We start from the raw sequence: 14,418 nt of genomic DNA on the forward strand, positions 1-14,418 counted from the left end.
GGTAAAAAGTGGAGTAAGGCGTATCTTACCTTAAGCAAATTTGGTGTAGGAAAGGAAAATATTCCTGTAATAGATTGCCCCTACTTTGAAGGCACAACAATTTAGTTATGACAGAATTTGATCATACAATGGCCCATAAGTTAGTAAAGTAGGCTACACTTAAACTGATAAAACGACTAAGTTCATTGATTGATTTATTACAAATTTGAGACAGGCAGGATCGATGCAAGGTCCATAGGAGTGCCTTAATTGTTGCGAAAAGTAAACCAAAAAGCACTACAAGTGATATGAACCACACAATATTAATAATAAAGCAGTTTTATCAAGTTTTTAATATGAGATTTGATTAGAATATTACAGATGCATCTTACATTTAAACAGAGTAGTCCCACTTCTATGTAATATAAATAGTTAACAAAATTATGTGGTAAAAGAGAACTATACCAATGAGGAACAGGAAAGCAGACTTTATTAAGTGGATGCGGCAGAAGAGTTAAGCAAATGCTCGTTACAAAAAGTAGCGGTTTCCTTGGAAAGAAACCAAGATAAGTTACTTTACGTTTACTATTATCCAATCATATTCAATTGCCTATTCTGAATAAGGAGCGTGAGCCTTATTTCTTGCAATATTTTCTCGTACTTTATCAGAATTATTTAAAAATAAAAGCAATAACTAGTCATCATTATCTATAAACCTTATAACATACATGGCCAGATCCAATTATCTTAATTATTAGTCACTTTCAAATTTCTATGTTTCTAATTCAGCTAAATCAAGCCACGTGATTCCATACAAGGCTACACTAGCATAAAACTAAATCGTCTTTAAACATACATCAACTTATCATATTAGTCACTTAAAAAGGAAAAAAGGAAAACAGGCTTAGCCAGTTTTTCAGTGAAATCTCTTTTAACTTTGTGTGGCAAATTTGCCGTCCATATTTGGAAGAAGGGAGGGGGTAATGAAACTATACAAGTGCTCCAAAAATCACAAAGGATCATCAACCTTTAGATTTTTCTTAATGGGACAAATCTTACCAGACATTGGGCACTGGATGCCCAATACCTAAGGATATAAGGATATAAGTTTCACAACAGATATGATGAATATAACTATTCTGCAAATCATGTCATCCGCGGAGACATAATTTTTAAACGATTCGTCTATTTGAAGGAAATGCATTATCTACAAATTTAAGTCTCATTCCGCGAGGGGCTACAAGTTTTCTCGGGAGCAAAAGGACGCAGAAGGAGGGTCAGTTGCCATCTGATCACTTTTAGCCTTGAAAAAGCGAAATAGAATTTTCCTTTACCGACCGAAAGCTCTCCTTCCCAAGCTCTGATGACCACTGCTTCCTTGCCAAATGGCGAGAGACTAAGAATACATGAGATGCCCCATCACTTTTCTCTTAGTCATTGTGAATGCAGCGATTTCATCCCCCCCCCCTGTCCTTCTGGATCCAAGTCCTAAGAAAATAGAGTTAAATACCCTCATATCTATTTAAAAGCCCTCTCAGAGATTTTAAAGCTTAGGTCTAAATATCATTTTTTACGTTACATGTACCTTCCCCAAATAAAAGACTGTCCTCAATCCGGAACTGAGCCAGTGAAAATTAACTTTTCGGTAATTCTAAGTCAATTTCCTACATCCGATTTGTCGTTCGTTAGCATTTTGACCTTTTTTTTAGGTCAGAGGCATTTTTGGTCGGCTATAAGTCTACCGTCCAGGCTTTTTGGAAAGTGTATAACTTCTGTCATAAATATTACTGCATTGCGCCGCGAAATAATCTTTAAATTTCCGTTACAATTAACCATTTCATGATGTTCTTCAATTACTAAGTACACTAAAAGACTCGAAAGGAAAAGTGACAGTGAACTCGCATCTACGATCATCCCTCTCAGAAGAATATGATTTTTTTGTGCACAGAAGCTTAAAACTTTCCCTACAGGATCCTTAAACATTCTAAATTTCATTGTGAATTTTCATCAAGGTCGTATTCTTTTTCTCCTGTCCTCCAAAATTATAAAAAAAATCCTATGATAACTTTTTTTATGAGTATAGTTCAAAATTAATGGGTTTTACATATTTAGGGTCATCAAAGAAGGTAGATTTTTTTATGTACGCATAAATTGTTATTAATGCAATACTTCGTAGAGTTTTTGCATTATTTTCGTGTTTATTGGGTGTTTACGCTAAAGCTTCAATATCTATATATATAAAAATAAGTTGTCTGTGTGTGGATCTGTGGATGGATCAGGTGACGTCATGTTTGTTCGCATATGACGTCTGAATTATTTCACACTAATACAAAAGAAGAAAAAAACTAAAAAAGGTAAAAACTACAAAAAAAACTAAAAAGAAAAAAAAACTAAAAAAGCTAAAAAACTAAAAAAAAACTAAAAAAAGGTAAAAATCTAATAACTAAAAAAAAACTGAAAAAAAATAAAAAAAGGCAAAAACTACAAAAAAAATAAAAACTAATAAAAAAACTAAAAAAGCTAAAAAACTAAAAAAAACTAAAAAAAACTAAAAAAAAGGTAAAAAACTAAAAAAAACTAAAAACTAAAAAAGAAAAAAACTAAAAAAAAGGAAAAAACTGAAAAATAAAAGAGAAAAAGAAAACTAAAAAAATATGAATAAATATATATAAAAATAAGTTGTTTGTGGGTTATGTCTGTCTGTCTGTCTGTCGAGTGACGTCGTGTTTGTCCGCATATGACGTCTGAATTAAAAACTAAAAAAGCTAAAAAACTAAAAAAACTAAAAAAAACTAAAAAAAGGTAAAAAACAAAAAAAACTAAAAACTAAAAAAGAAAAAACTAAAAAAAAGGAAAAAACTGAAAAATAAGAGAAAAAGAAAACTAAAAAAATATTAATAAATATAAAAAATATAAATATAAATATAATATAAATTAGCAATCAACAAAGCACGGAGACACAAATGACGACCGGGACACAGGGAGTATAAATGACGACCAGGACATAAGTAAAAAAAAAACTAAAAAAACTAAAAAATGGTAAAAACTACAAAAAGACTAAAAACTAATAAAAAAACTAAAAAATCTAAAAATCTAAATAAACTAAAAAAGAAAAAAAAGAAAAAAGGAAAAAAATAAAGGAGAAAAACAAAACTAAAAAACGAATGTATATACAGACCGGGACACCGGGATACAAATGACGACCGGGACACAGGGAATATAAATGACGACTGGGACACAGGGACACAACTACAATGGGGACGCCGGGGGGCACAGGGGGATATAAATGACGACCGGGACACCGGGACACAAGGAATATAAATGACGCCCGGGACACTCAAAGAGAAATCACAGACTGGAACACCGGGACACAAATGACGACCGGGACACAGGGAATATAAATGACGACCGGGACACAGGGACATAACTACAAAGGGGACGCCGGGGTGCACAGGGGGATATATAAATGACGATGGCGACTCAGGGAATGGTCGATTAGCAATCACCATCAACAAAGCTCAAGGGCAATCATTAGAATCATGAGGTATAGATCTGAATACGGATTGTTTTCCCATGAACCATTATATGTTGCATGTTCAAGAGTCGGTAAACCTGACAATCTATTTATATGCACAGACAATGGGACAGCAAAGAATGTTGTATATTCGCAAGTTTTACGTAGTTAAAAACATATATATATATATATATATATATATATATATATATATATATATATATATATATATATATATATATATATATATATATATATATATATATATATATATATATATCTATATTCACAGGTGGGACATAGGGACACAACTACAATGGCGCGTAACTAATATGGCGCGTAACGACTTACGCGCGCGGGGGGGGCTTGGGGGGGCGCGAAGCGCCACCCCAACAGCTAGTATTATATAAAGACTTGTTATATCTACTAGTTTCTACTCTTTTCGATTTTTAATGTCACTCACTACTTTGAATAATAATAGAAAATTCAAAAGTAAAAAGTACCTAATAAAAAATTAGGGTGCACCATTAAAACCTAAAAGTGAGCAGAAATGAAGTCATATCATTAGCTAAAATTAAGCCTATAGACATTACTATGAATGCATAAATGAATCTAATATGAGCAGAACTACAAACAACAGATATGATGAATAAATAAAACATAAAACAGACAGGAATCAAAGTGACTAATCAAGTCGAGCGAACAGATATCGTCAACTGGTAATTTTTGAAGCAAACTTTTTAATTTACTTAAACAATATTTTTAAGTGGCACAACAAACAATCGGCTCCGCAATTTCAGTTCTAAGCATTTTAATTGAACTTATTTAAAAGAAAAATGAATTTTTGATAAAATTACATTTCATAATTGTCCAGTGCATACAGGCCCCAACTTTATTTACAACAATTTCCGTTGATTTTAGGTAGGTTAGATTATTCATATTATTATGCGTTTTACGTTTCATCTCTTCATTCTCAGTAATATCTGGTATTTTTCAGGTTGGATCGAATTTTTATTTTAGTAATAGCTCACTTAAGATTCAGTTTATTCATTCATAGTAATCGTGGTTTTGCTTCTTTTTTTCCCCACTCCACCGCTTTCGATTATTTGAAGAAAGTAATAAGGGTCTACTCTCCACGTCGTTTAATCTATTTAATCATAGCAATTTCTTTAATTTTTTAGTTTCGAGCAACTTTTCGTTTTCGTTTTTGCTCATATGGGTTTTATTAACCCATTTACAGTACTACTTTAGTTTGACCCCCTTTTTTCTTTCTTTTTCCTATGCCGTCGATTTCAAATAATTGCAAGAAAGTGGTACGGGTCTTCTCCCAACGATTTCTACAGATAGTGGGGACCTTTGGCTGGACCGGTGAATATGAAATTACAAGCGAAGTGTTTTAGTCTACATCAAAGAGAACAAAATGAGGTTTTTTCCGCCAATCTTTCGGTCTTCAAGCTATGATCTGCTTTTGTGTTGAAAGCTCGGGTCAAGCAAGCAGGCAGTAGTTTTAAATGGACGTGGGATAGAAGCCTAACTGCTTATGATGTACAACCGTTCCCAGGCTCCATTGCCGAAACATTTTCTTAGAATAATAAATAGAACAATTTTGGGGTTCCAAAAAGGAACATTTTCCCTCTGGTCCAAAGTGCTGCCATCTACTTTTACCAGTTTTTTGTGTTTGTGCTTGTGATTGAGCTAGTTAATAAATTTTCTATGTTTGGGAATGAGGAAGAGGAACGGTATAACAAACGTCTTCTATTTTAAATAGTTCTCTCATTGCTAAAGAAATTTGAGCTCATTTGATACTCCTTTGCTCTCGTTGACTCCTCAGACTGGCCTACGGAGAATCTTGATTTTGTCAATTGAAAGACAAATAGAAATCACTTTAAAAATTCGAATTTTCACAGAAATTCTTTTTCAGAAAGATTTGGAAGAATTTTCTTGCAAAGAAATTATTTTGTGAAAGAGTATAGAAAAATATTGACTGCATAAATAACACTTCTTTGCTGATAAACACCAAGCCTAGCTATATACGAAACAACATACCAAGGTGATAATTCATCGCTTTAAGAATAGTGATTAGAATAGACAATAATAAAAGCTTTGGCATGTCCATATCCAGACAAGTATTAACTTCTTCCTTTTGCTAACTCATTGAGAGGCATTTTGTAACTGAACTTTTATTAGAAAATTGTTGAAAGAAGCAGCTGGTGGGGAACAGGCCAAATACATAGACGCATTCGCCATTTAGCCTTGACCACGATAGGTCTCTTAGCTCTAATCTCCTCATTGGACAGGTGATGTAACACTAGAAAAAAGAATACAAACACAGCTTAAAACAATACAATTACGAAATTTGGATCCTTGAGAAGGGCAGTTTAAAATCATAAGATTAAAAGAGTAAAAAAATGAAGCAGTGGTAGTATAGAGCTATTGTATTAGAATATGACGCTACAGGGTGTTTACTGAATCAATATAAAATGAAGGGAGAGATTGGTCAGTTTTTAATCTTCGTTAATTGGAGGATGGTAAAATTACCGTGATCACAACGCCCCAAGAACGTCACATAAGACCTTTCGGCAAAATCTGGCTAAATACTTCTCTGTCAGCATTTTTCAGCTAAATTAGACACTTCTGGCTGTTTTTGGAGCTATTTAAATTTGACTTTTGGACCATAAAAGCTTAATTAAAAACAATAAATATAAGAGGTTCAACTATTTAGTAGTTTTTTTTTTTTGCATTGGGTGTTATTCAACATAGTTAAACTTAAAACGAATCATTGTGAAATAACTTACTCTAGACACTTGATGTTTATAGTTCAATTAAAAAAGAAAGGACAGATAAATGGTATATCCTTATTGATTTCAGCTATCACCATTGTTGATGGATGTGCTTAAACGAGAAGCAATGTAGACTATGTTATCTATTGAATTTCAATGGCATTCCAGTGGACACCAGTAAGAGAGCCAAAGTCTTTTTAAAACTGAAATTTTGACCCTTCTGGGTCATTTACTTATCTCCTGCTCTAGTTTCACTTTTCTTTTCAAATATTAACGCATAAATAAAATTATTTGGGGCTAGTCCTGTAGTAGCAGAGCGGGCTTGACCTCGGTTTGGTCATAGGGCATCCAGGGTTCGAACCAAGCTATAGGAACACACTTCAGGGCCGACGCGAGGGCCTTAATATCCAAGAGGCATTGTCAATCCGATATAATACCATTATTTGGGGCTATTTAAAAAAAAAAAACACAATAGGCTAAGTTCAACCATAAGAGCACTTGAACAATTATCCTCGCACTAACAAGTCAGAGGCCATATTCCAACGTGCCTTTGCACCCGGTGCTTTTCTTTTTAAGATGATTAAATTAGAAAGCAATTCCTCCACAAGAAGCACAGAGTGAGCTTCAAACTTTAAACGAAAAGTTTCTTTTTAATATAAAATTAGTAATTAAAGGGCAACCAGCCTTCACCTCCCGCAGTCTTTTTTTGCTTCCACACATCTATGTAGTCTAATGGAATCTGGTGAAATTTTAAATATACATTTTGGTCAATTTTGTCTACTAGAGGTACGAGAACATACCTGCAGGGTGCCTGACTCGTGCAGCCCAGTAGATAGGAGCTCATTAAAATGCATAATTTTCCAGTTTTCATAAATACATTCCATCATTAAAGTTGGGCATAGAAGCCTGGATTTATGCACTGAATTTAGATTTACGTGTTACTGGGAATGCAAATCAGGCTTATGATCCCTCCGAAAACATCACCCCTCAACAGGGGAATTATGTGTATTGCAATATGTGTATTGTGATTCAATTTTGCATTGTATTTTGTATTGTCTTCTATTTAATAATAAACTTCTTTCTCTCTCTCTCTCTCTCTCTCTCTCTCTCTCTCTCTCTCTCTCTCTCTCTCTCTCTCTCTCTCTCTCTCTCTCTCTCTCTCTCTCTCTCTCTCTCTCTCTCTCTCTCTCTCTCTCTCTCTCTCTCTCTCTCTCTCTCTCTCTCTCTCTCTCTCTCTCTCTCTCTCTCTCTCTCTCTCTTTCTATCTCTCTCTTTCTCTATAAAAAAAACTATCGACTTTTCAATGAAAAGGAGAGCAGGCTGCACTTTGTTCAAACGGGATCCACGTAAGCATTCTCAATCTGAGTGCGAAAATAAGCTAAATCCTGACTAAAAGCTCAACAGAACATGGTTCAAAAACAAGACAGGTCCAAGCTGTGGACTGACTCATCGTGAAGTGTTACACCTGATCAGCGGAAGACCAAGCTCAATTTGGTTGAGCTTGGGAAGTTTGAGGTTTTGGTCTAGGATATGGTCTAGGACACACTTCTTGAGTCAGATCATATATATCACCCTGTTACCGCTTAACTTTTCTACTTTTTATTTTCCTGACTTAGTCTTACGGAAGCTGAGGGTTGACTAAGTTCAAAAAAGAAGCTAGACTCAAACAACGTGCAAACACGATCTTTCATTCTGTGGGGTGTGGACAAAAACAAATAAGTTTGAATCAGAATAAATGCTAGGTAAGTATTAATTAAATGCAGAAATATAGCTTTTTGGCTGAGGCACTAGAAGGCTTTAAACTTCAAGACATGAAGGGTTTCCCGAACAACAAACCTTGAAGCTTAGGAAGGGTTGGACTGCAAGGGTATTCCGTCTAACAGTTAAAAAAAAACATTTTGTGTTACATGAATAAACCGGTGTACGAAATTTCATGCGAATTGTAAAGTTTACTTCTTTTCAGCCACCTCCCCGACGAGTTGCAAGAGTGGTTACCAATCTCAGGTATTAATCCCCATGGGGAATCAGTCGTACCATTTTCAAACGTCAACTTTCGTCTACAACGATCTAAGTTTTCGTCTAAAACGATAATCAGTTTTATAAAAAGACGCAAACCTAATTTTGTTCCAAGTCTATTAATATTTGGAGTCAACAACGTGAAAGTAAGGCGGCCTCAGGCTCATAGAAGACCAACAATCACGCAGATTTTCAATTTTATATGATTGAAAGTGCTTGTCCCATCCAGATAAAGTCTTTACCAAATTTTTTAATAGAAAAGTATTGCAGGAAATTATAGTCAATTTAAGGTTCCTACGCAACTCTCAAATTTAGCTAAAAAAATTGAATTGTAATCCAAAATTTCAAAATCAACACGATGAGTTTGGTAGCAATTGAGCTTGGGTGTATTTTACGAATGTTCACTCAACTAAGAGTTAAAATGACTGTTAAAATGCCTTCACTCAACTAAGAGTGAATGTCAATTTAAAAATGAATAGAAATTAATTTCTAAAAAAAATTCCATAGGTAAATTTCTCAAAGCAAATTTTGCGATTATAAACAAGCTTAAAAGGAACAGATATTACTATGAATGAAAAATTGAAACCTCCTCAAATTTCCAAGAAGCCTTTTTACGTTCATCAACATATATGAAATACTCAATTAACTTTAACCAATCTAATATACAATACGTTTTCATCAATATCGTCTTCCTGTTAATTCCGTTCCCTTCAAATGCATACAAACTCCAATAGTAAATTATTTATCATTTCCTAATTTAAAATATTAGTCCAGCAAACGAAACAGATTGCTTCAAAAATAACTAATTGACAATTAAAAAGTTTTACTTATGTATGTGTTTTCAAGGATTTTTGAATAAAAGGGAGAAAAAATAAAAATAGTTAAAATAGTAAATTTCAACATATTAAAGATAGATAGAAAGACAAAAATATATTTCCTCGGTTTTTATTATTTCTTTTATACTTGACTAGTATTTTTTTTCCTTTTTAATGATTTGATTAAAAAGGAATGCAAATATTTAGAATACATATGGCTTTAGTAAAGCGCAAATGATACTCTGGCCTTTAATGGGGGAGGGGTGAGGGGCCTGTGGCTTCACTCTTGTTTATCGTAATTTATTTTAATTATAGCATTGACTTGTTTATTCATTTCAGTTTCAGCTCGCTTTTGATTTCATTTATTTACTCTTAGTCATTTTTATTGCTTTTAAATTGGCCAACTTATTCATGCTTGTTTAAGAATATTGTAAATAATTTTCTTGGAAGAACTTCCTTATGTATATATATATATATATATATATATATATATATATATATATATATATATATATATATATATATATATATATATATATATATGTATATATATATATATATATATATATATATATATATATATATATATATATATATATATATATATATATATGTAATTAAAGTTGACCATAGCCTATACAAATTTCGGAAACTACCATGGAACTTTCAAACTTTTTTTTTCATTTCTCATTCTACTAGTACACACTATTTTAGTGTAGGTTGCCTTATTCATGGACTAAATCGATTTGCTGATTTCCTAGAGGGAATAATAATTACTTTCCTCAAAGTCTATAGTTAAAAGTACAGGGAATATTATGAAAAAGGATTACCACTCACTTTTAATAGACTTGGATAGATTAATAGACTTGGAATGAAGAGACTTTAAATCATTTTTCTCTTCAACGACAGTTTTATATGCCTTTGGGATGCTTCTTGTCAATATAAAATTCATACCTGGATAACTTTAATTAATTTTTTGTTACTGACTTGATATAAAATCCGGCTCAATTTTGTAAGTTTTGTTACTGATTAATGGTGTCCCTGGCGATCAATAGTAATTGTCAATTTTGTTCTCTGGGCTATCATAGACAGCGCAATAGCGCTGTCTATGTAAAGAACGATGTTGGCACAATGTATGTTTTTCTTTTTTTTTCTTTAGACCAGGGAGCTTCGTATACAAAGAATAATCGTAGGAACTTCGAAAAGGACTCAGTCAATTGGAAATCGAGAGGTCTAGTACCCTTTTTAATAGTCAAAGCTGATTAAAGGGTAAACAGCCCCCCCCCCACGCCCATCATTTCCCAAAACACATCTAAGCAAGATTTTGAGATAGCCATTCTGTTCCGCGTAGTTGAGGGAGCTGAAAATTATGTCTTTGAGGATGACAACCCCTCACATCCCTCGTGGTAAGGGTTGTAATTTATGCCGTGGGGGCATACAAGGTTGTTATAGAAAGGATAGTCGTATAAACGTCATGGATTGGTACATTGAATTGGTTCACAGGCTCATTGGATTGGTAATCAAAGTTCTAGTGCCCTTTTTAAGAGTTAAAGTGATCAGAGGGCAGCTACCTCCCCCCCCTCGCACACGCTGTGTTTTCCCGAAATGCTTCCAACAGAAATTTTGAGATAGCCATTCTATTCAAAATAGTCCAAAGATCATAACATGGCCTTTGGGGTTGAAACAAACCCCAATTGTTTGCCCTGGTAAGTTATGCCCTGGGAGCCCTTAAGGTTTTTATGGAAGGGATGGTTATAAACACTAGAGGAGGCTCATTTGTTTGAAAATTGAAAGCTGTAGTTCCCTTTTAAGAGTCAGAAGTGATAGAAGGAAACTAGCCCCCCCCCCCCCGACTAACCCTCTTTACACCAAATGGATTTGATTCAAATTGTGAGGTAGCCATTTTGTTCAAGATAGTCAAAGAGCATATTACAATACCTCCAGGGTTGATAAAAAAAAACCAGAGCCCTGGGACAAGGATTGTAAGTTATATCTTGGGGGCATATAAGGTTTTTATGGAATGCGTGGTCGTATAGACTTCAGATGAGGCTCATGTGATTTGAAATTGGAAGTCATAGCGGTCTTTTTAACAGCCAAAAGTGATTTGAGAGCAACAAGCCCCCCACACCCATCACTTCCCCAACCATGTCCAATCAAAAGCTTGACATAGTAATTCTGTACAGAGCAGTTGAAGGGTCCGGAAATTATGTCTTTGAGGATGAAATACTTCCCCCACAGTCCTCGGGTTAGTCTAAGGGTTGTAAGCTATGTCCTAGGGGAATATGATGTGTCTATAGAAAAGGTGGTCATATGTACTTCAGAGGAGACTCATTTGATTGGTGACCTCCACGGGTCATGTTTTGCCGAAATGCATCCAATAGAAACTTTAATATAGCCATTTATTCAAAATAGTCCTTAGATCATATAACAAGGCTTTTGGGGTTGATACAAACCATCAGAGCCTGTGGGTAAGGGTTATACGTTATGCCCCAGGGGCATTTAAAATGTTTATGGACGATATGGCCGTATAAGATTTAGAGCTCATTCGGCTGGAAATTGGAAGTTTTAGTTCCCTTTTTAGAGTTAGAAGTGATAGAAGGCAACTAGGCCCCCCTAAAACCCTCCTTCTTTTCATCAAACGTATCGGGGTGAAGTTGTGAGATAGCCATTTTGTTCTAAATAATCAAAATTACATGTAAAATTGCCTCTAGGGTTGACACAATCCCACAGAGCCCAGGAGCAAGGGCTGTAAGTTATGCGCTGCAGGCATATAAGGTTTTTATGGAATATGTGGTGGTATAAACTTCAGATGGTCTCATTTGATTTGAAAATGGAAGTTATAGTGCCCTTTTTAAGAGTCAAAGGGGGTTTGTTAGCAACCAGTTCCCCCCCCCCCCGCACATCATTTCCCAAAACACACATCCAAACAAAGTTTTAAGACATCTATTTTTTTCAGAATTGTTGAAAGGTGCAGTAATTATGCGTTTGGAGATGCCGATCCCACTCCCCTCCCCCGAGGCTTCGGGGCAAAGGATATAAGTTAAGCAATTCATTCATTTTTTACATACATTATATGTTATTGACAAAAGGTATGTATTTTTGGCTTTTACTTTCCCACAATACGAAGGGCATTAAACTATATCAAAACATTTTATGTGTATATGGGTTGTCAAAAGGACGTAACTCAGGAATGATGGAGTATATTAATTTGGAACTTTCAGGAAATGATAATTGAGATGATCAATTGACCAAAAAGGCAATATTTGCTCGCCACTGCTACTACTGCTACCGCTGATTCTACTGCTACCACACTACTATTACTACTACCAATACCATAACTAAGGCTTCTACTATTGTAGTGAGTACTTCTAAGGCTGAGAATATTGAAATAAACATCTAAGAAAATGTCAAGGGAAAAGCTGAACTAAATACAAACATAATATGTGCATACAGATTGCTCATACGGGCGTATCAGCAATGTTTTTGGAACGGCCTATCGTGTCACAAGAAAACTTCAGGGGCCTCATGAATGAGATGTTCAGTTGACCAAAAGGTGAAAATCACCGGCTACTACTGCTATTAAACTGTTACTATTAATAATAATAATATACTGTTCCCGCTACTACTGTTCCTACTACTGCCACTCCTACTTTGGTACTAGTACAATTAAGGCTCAGCTTATGAAGGTGAGTATTAGTAAAAGTAGCAGTAGTAGTACTGTTAGTGGTAAAATTCTAGTTAATTGACTTCTTGCTATCTCGGAAAGGGTTTAGGTTATGAAAATGAAACTTTCAGGGATGGGTCTACAGGCTAAAGTATGTAACGGGAAGGTATTTTAAAGTACCCACCTCCACTCTTTCTCCCTCTAGATGGCCCTGAAATTTGCCTACATGACAGGTCTATACCTATTGAAATGTTGACAAAACAACATTTTACCTTAATTTTCAGTTACTAGTTGCTTTTTTTCTGCCTTTAGTTCTGAAAATGCAATTCCTGTTATTTGAGTAGAATTTTGAGCCATATTAATGTTTTTTTTCAAAATTTAGGAAATGTATTTGCATATCTTTAAAACCTTATAAAATGCAATTGAGCAAAGTTATGAAGCTGAAAACAATTTTGCTGTACTTCAATTAAGCAGAATTTCTATTTTGCAAGGTTTCAATTTTATGTCACACATATTTTTAAAGGTCATCAAAGGTCAGGGCCCTCTAGAGGGAGTAGGAGTGGAGGTAGTTGCTTCAAAATACCTTCCCGGGACATACCTTAGTCTGTAGATTCATCCCTGAAAGTTTCATTTTCCTAACCTAAACCCTTTATGAGATAGCAAGAAGTCAATTAACTAGAATTTCTCACAATTTCTCACTAGAAACTCACATGCGTACCAAACAAATGATGTCGACTTCAAGGCTTTGTCCCTCCAAAATTTATTGAGAAGTAATTATGAAGCCCATTTTCCGGTAAAATATGCTCTACAGATAAACCATACATTACTGCGACTTTTAAAAAACTAATAAGGAAAAAAAATCAACTTGTTCAAGCAAGGACTTATCACACAGGCTAATAATCTAAGAAATTTCCTGAACAGAAAATTGAGACAGCCAGCTTCTGAGTATTACAATAGTAAAGTTAAGGATCTTTATTCTAACAAGCCCAAACAATGGCACAGGAAAATTAAAGAGATTTGCGGAAAAAACCCTGTTGAAGCTAATTTTCATCTCCATAAGCCCCCTTATAAGATAGCCAACGATTCGAACCTGCATCTTGCGTCCATAGTACAAAGTCTCCCCCTTTTCACTGGCTCAGGTCAAACTATTCCTCCCTCCACATCTTTCCCCCAAATTTCTCCCTCTGATGTTATAAATAAAATCTGAAAGCTCAAAAAATCAAGTACTTGCCCATTAGACATCCCAATTGACTTGATTAAAGCCTTTTCAGACACAATTTCTGGACCTTTATCTGATATTTTTAACCTAAATTACAAAATCTGGTAAATTCCCAAGTTGTTGGAAACTAGGCTTTATAACATCCATCCCAAAGAAATCTTTCAGTCTGACAATAACCAACATGAGTCCTACTACACTCACTCCAGTTTTTTTCTAAGCTTTACGAAGGTCTTCTTTGTGAGTAGCTTAAAATTAAAATTAGACCATGCATTGACATCCGACAGTTTTGTAATTTAAGAAAAACCTCCACCACCATGTACCTTGTACACTTGGTTCACACCATCCTAAGCGAAGTACAGAAACTAAATGTTTGGCTAAACCTGGTTTTAGTCGATTTCCAAAAAGCGTATGACTTAGTTCACCACAATTTC

At 34.7% G+C, this 14,418-nt stretch overlaps 1 protein-coding gene and 1 long non-coding RNA gene across 4 annotated transcripts in view; one reads left to right on the forward strand and one right to left on the reverse strand.

The window, feature by feature from the left end:
- Nucleotides 1-14,418, reverse strand: part of LOC136032049 (uncharacterized) — a 169,433-nt gene that overhangs the window by 148,476 nt on the left and 6,539 nt on the right. Inside the window, exon 2 of one of the 3 annotated variants that reach the window (XM_065712153.1) lies at nt 5,540-5,801. The exons of the other annotated variants lie outside the window; for them this stretch is intronic. Within the exon in view, the coding sequence (XP_065568225.1) occupies nt 5,540-5,609 (70 nt within the window). The 5' untranslated portion in view covers nt 5,610-5,801. The remainder of the gene's footprint in view (nt 1-5,539; nt 5,802-14,418) is intronic. 3 annotated transcript variants of the gene reach the window in all.
- Nucleotides 1-14,418, forward strand: part of LOC136032050 (uncharacterized) — a 78,952-nt gene that overhangs the window by 56,931 nt on the left and 7,603 nt on the right. The window contains exon 2 of the long non-coding RNA XR_010618630.1: nt 12,061-12,193. This is a non-coding gene — a long non-coding RNA (uncharacterized LOC136032050). The remainder of the gene's footprint in view (nt 1-12,060; nt 12,194-14,418) is intronic.

The sequence above is a fragment of the Artemia franciscana genome, chromosome 10 (assembly GCF_032884065.1).
Source record: "Artemia franciscana chromosome 10, ASM3288406v1, whole genome shotgun sequence".
Classification (NCBI taxonomy): Eukaryota; Metazoa; Arthropoda; class Branchiopoda; order Anostraca; family Artemiidae; genus Artemia; species Artemia franciscana.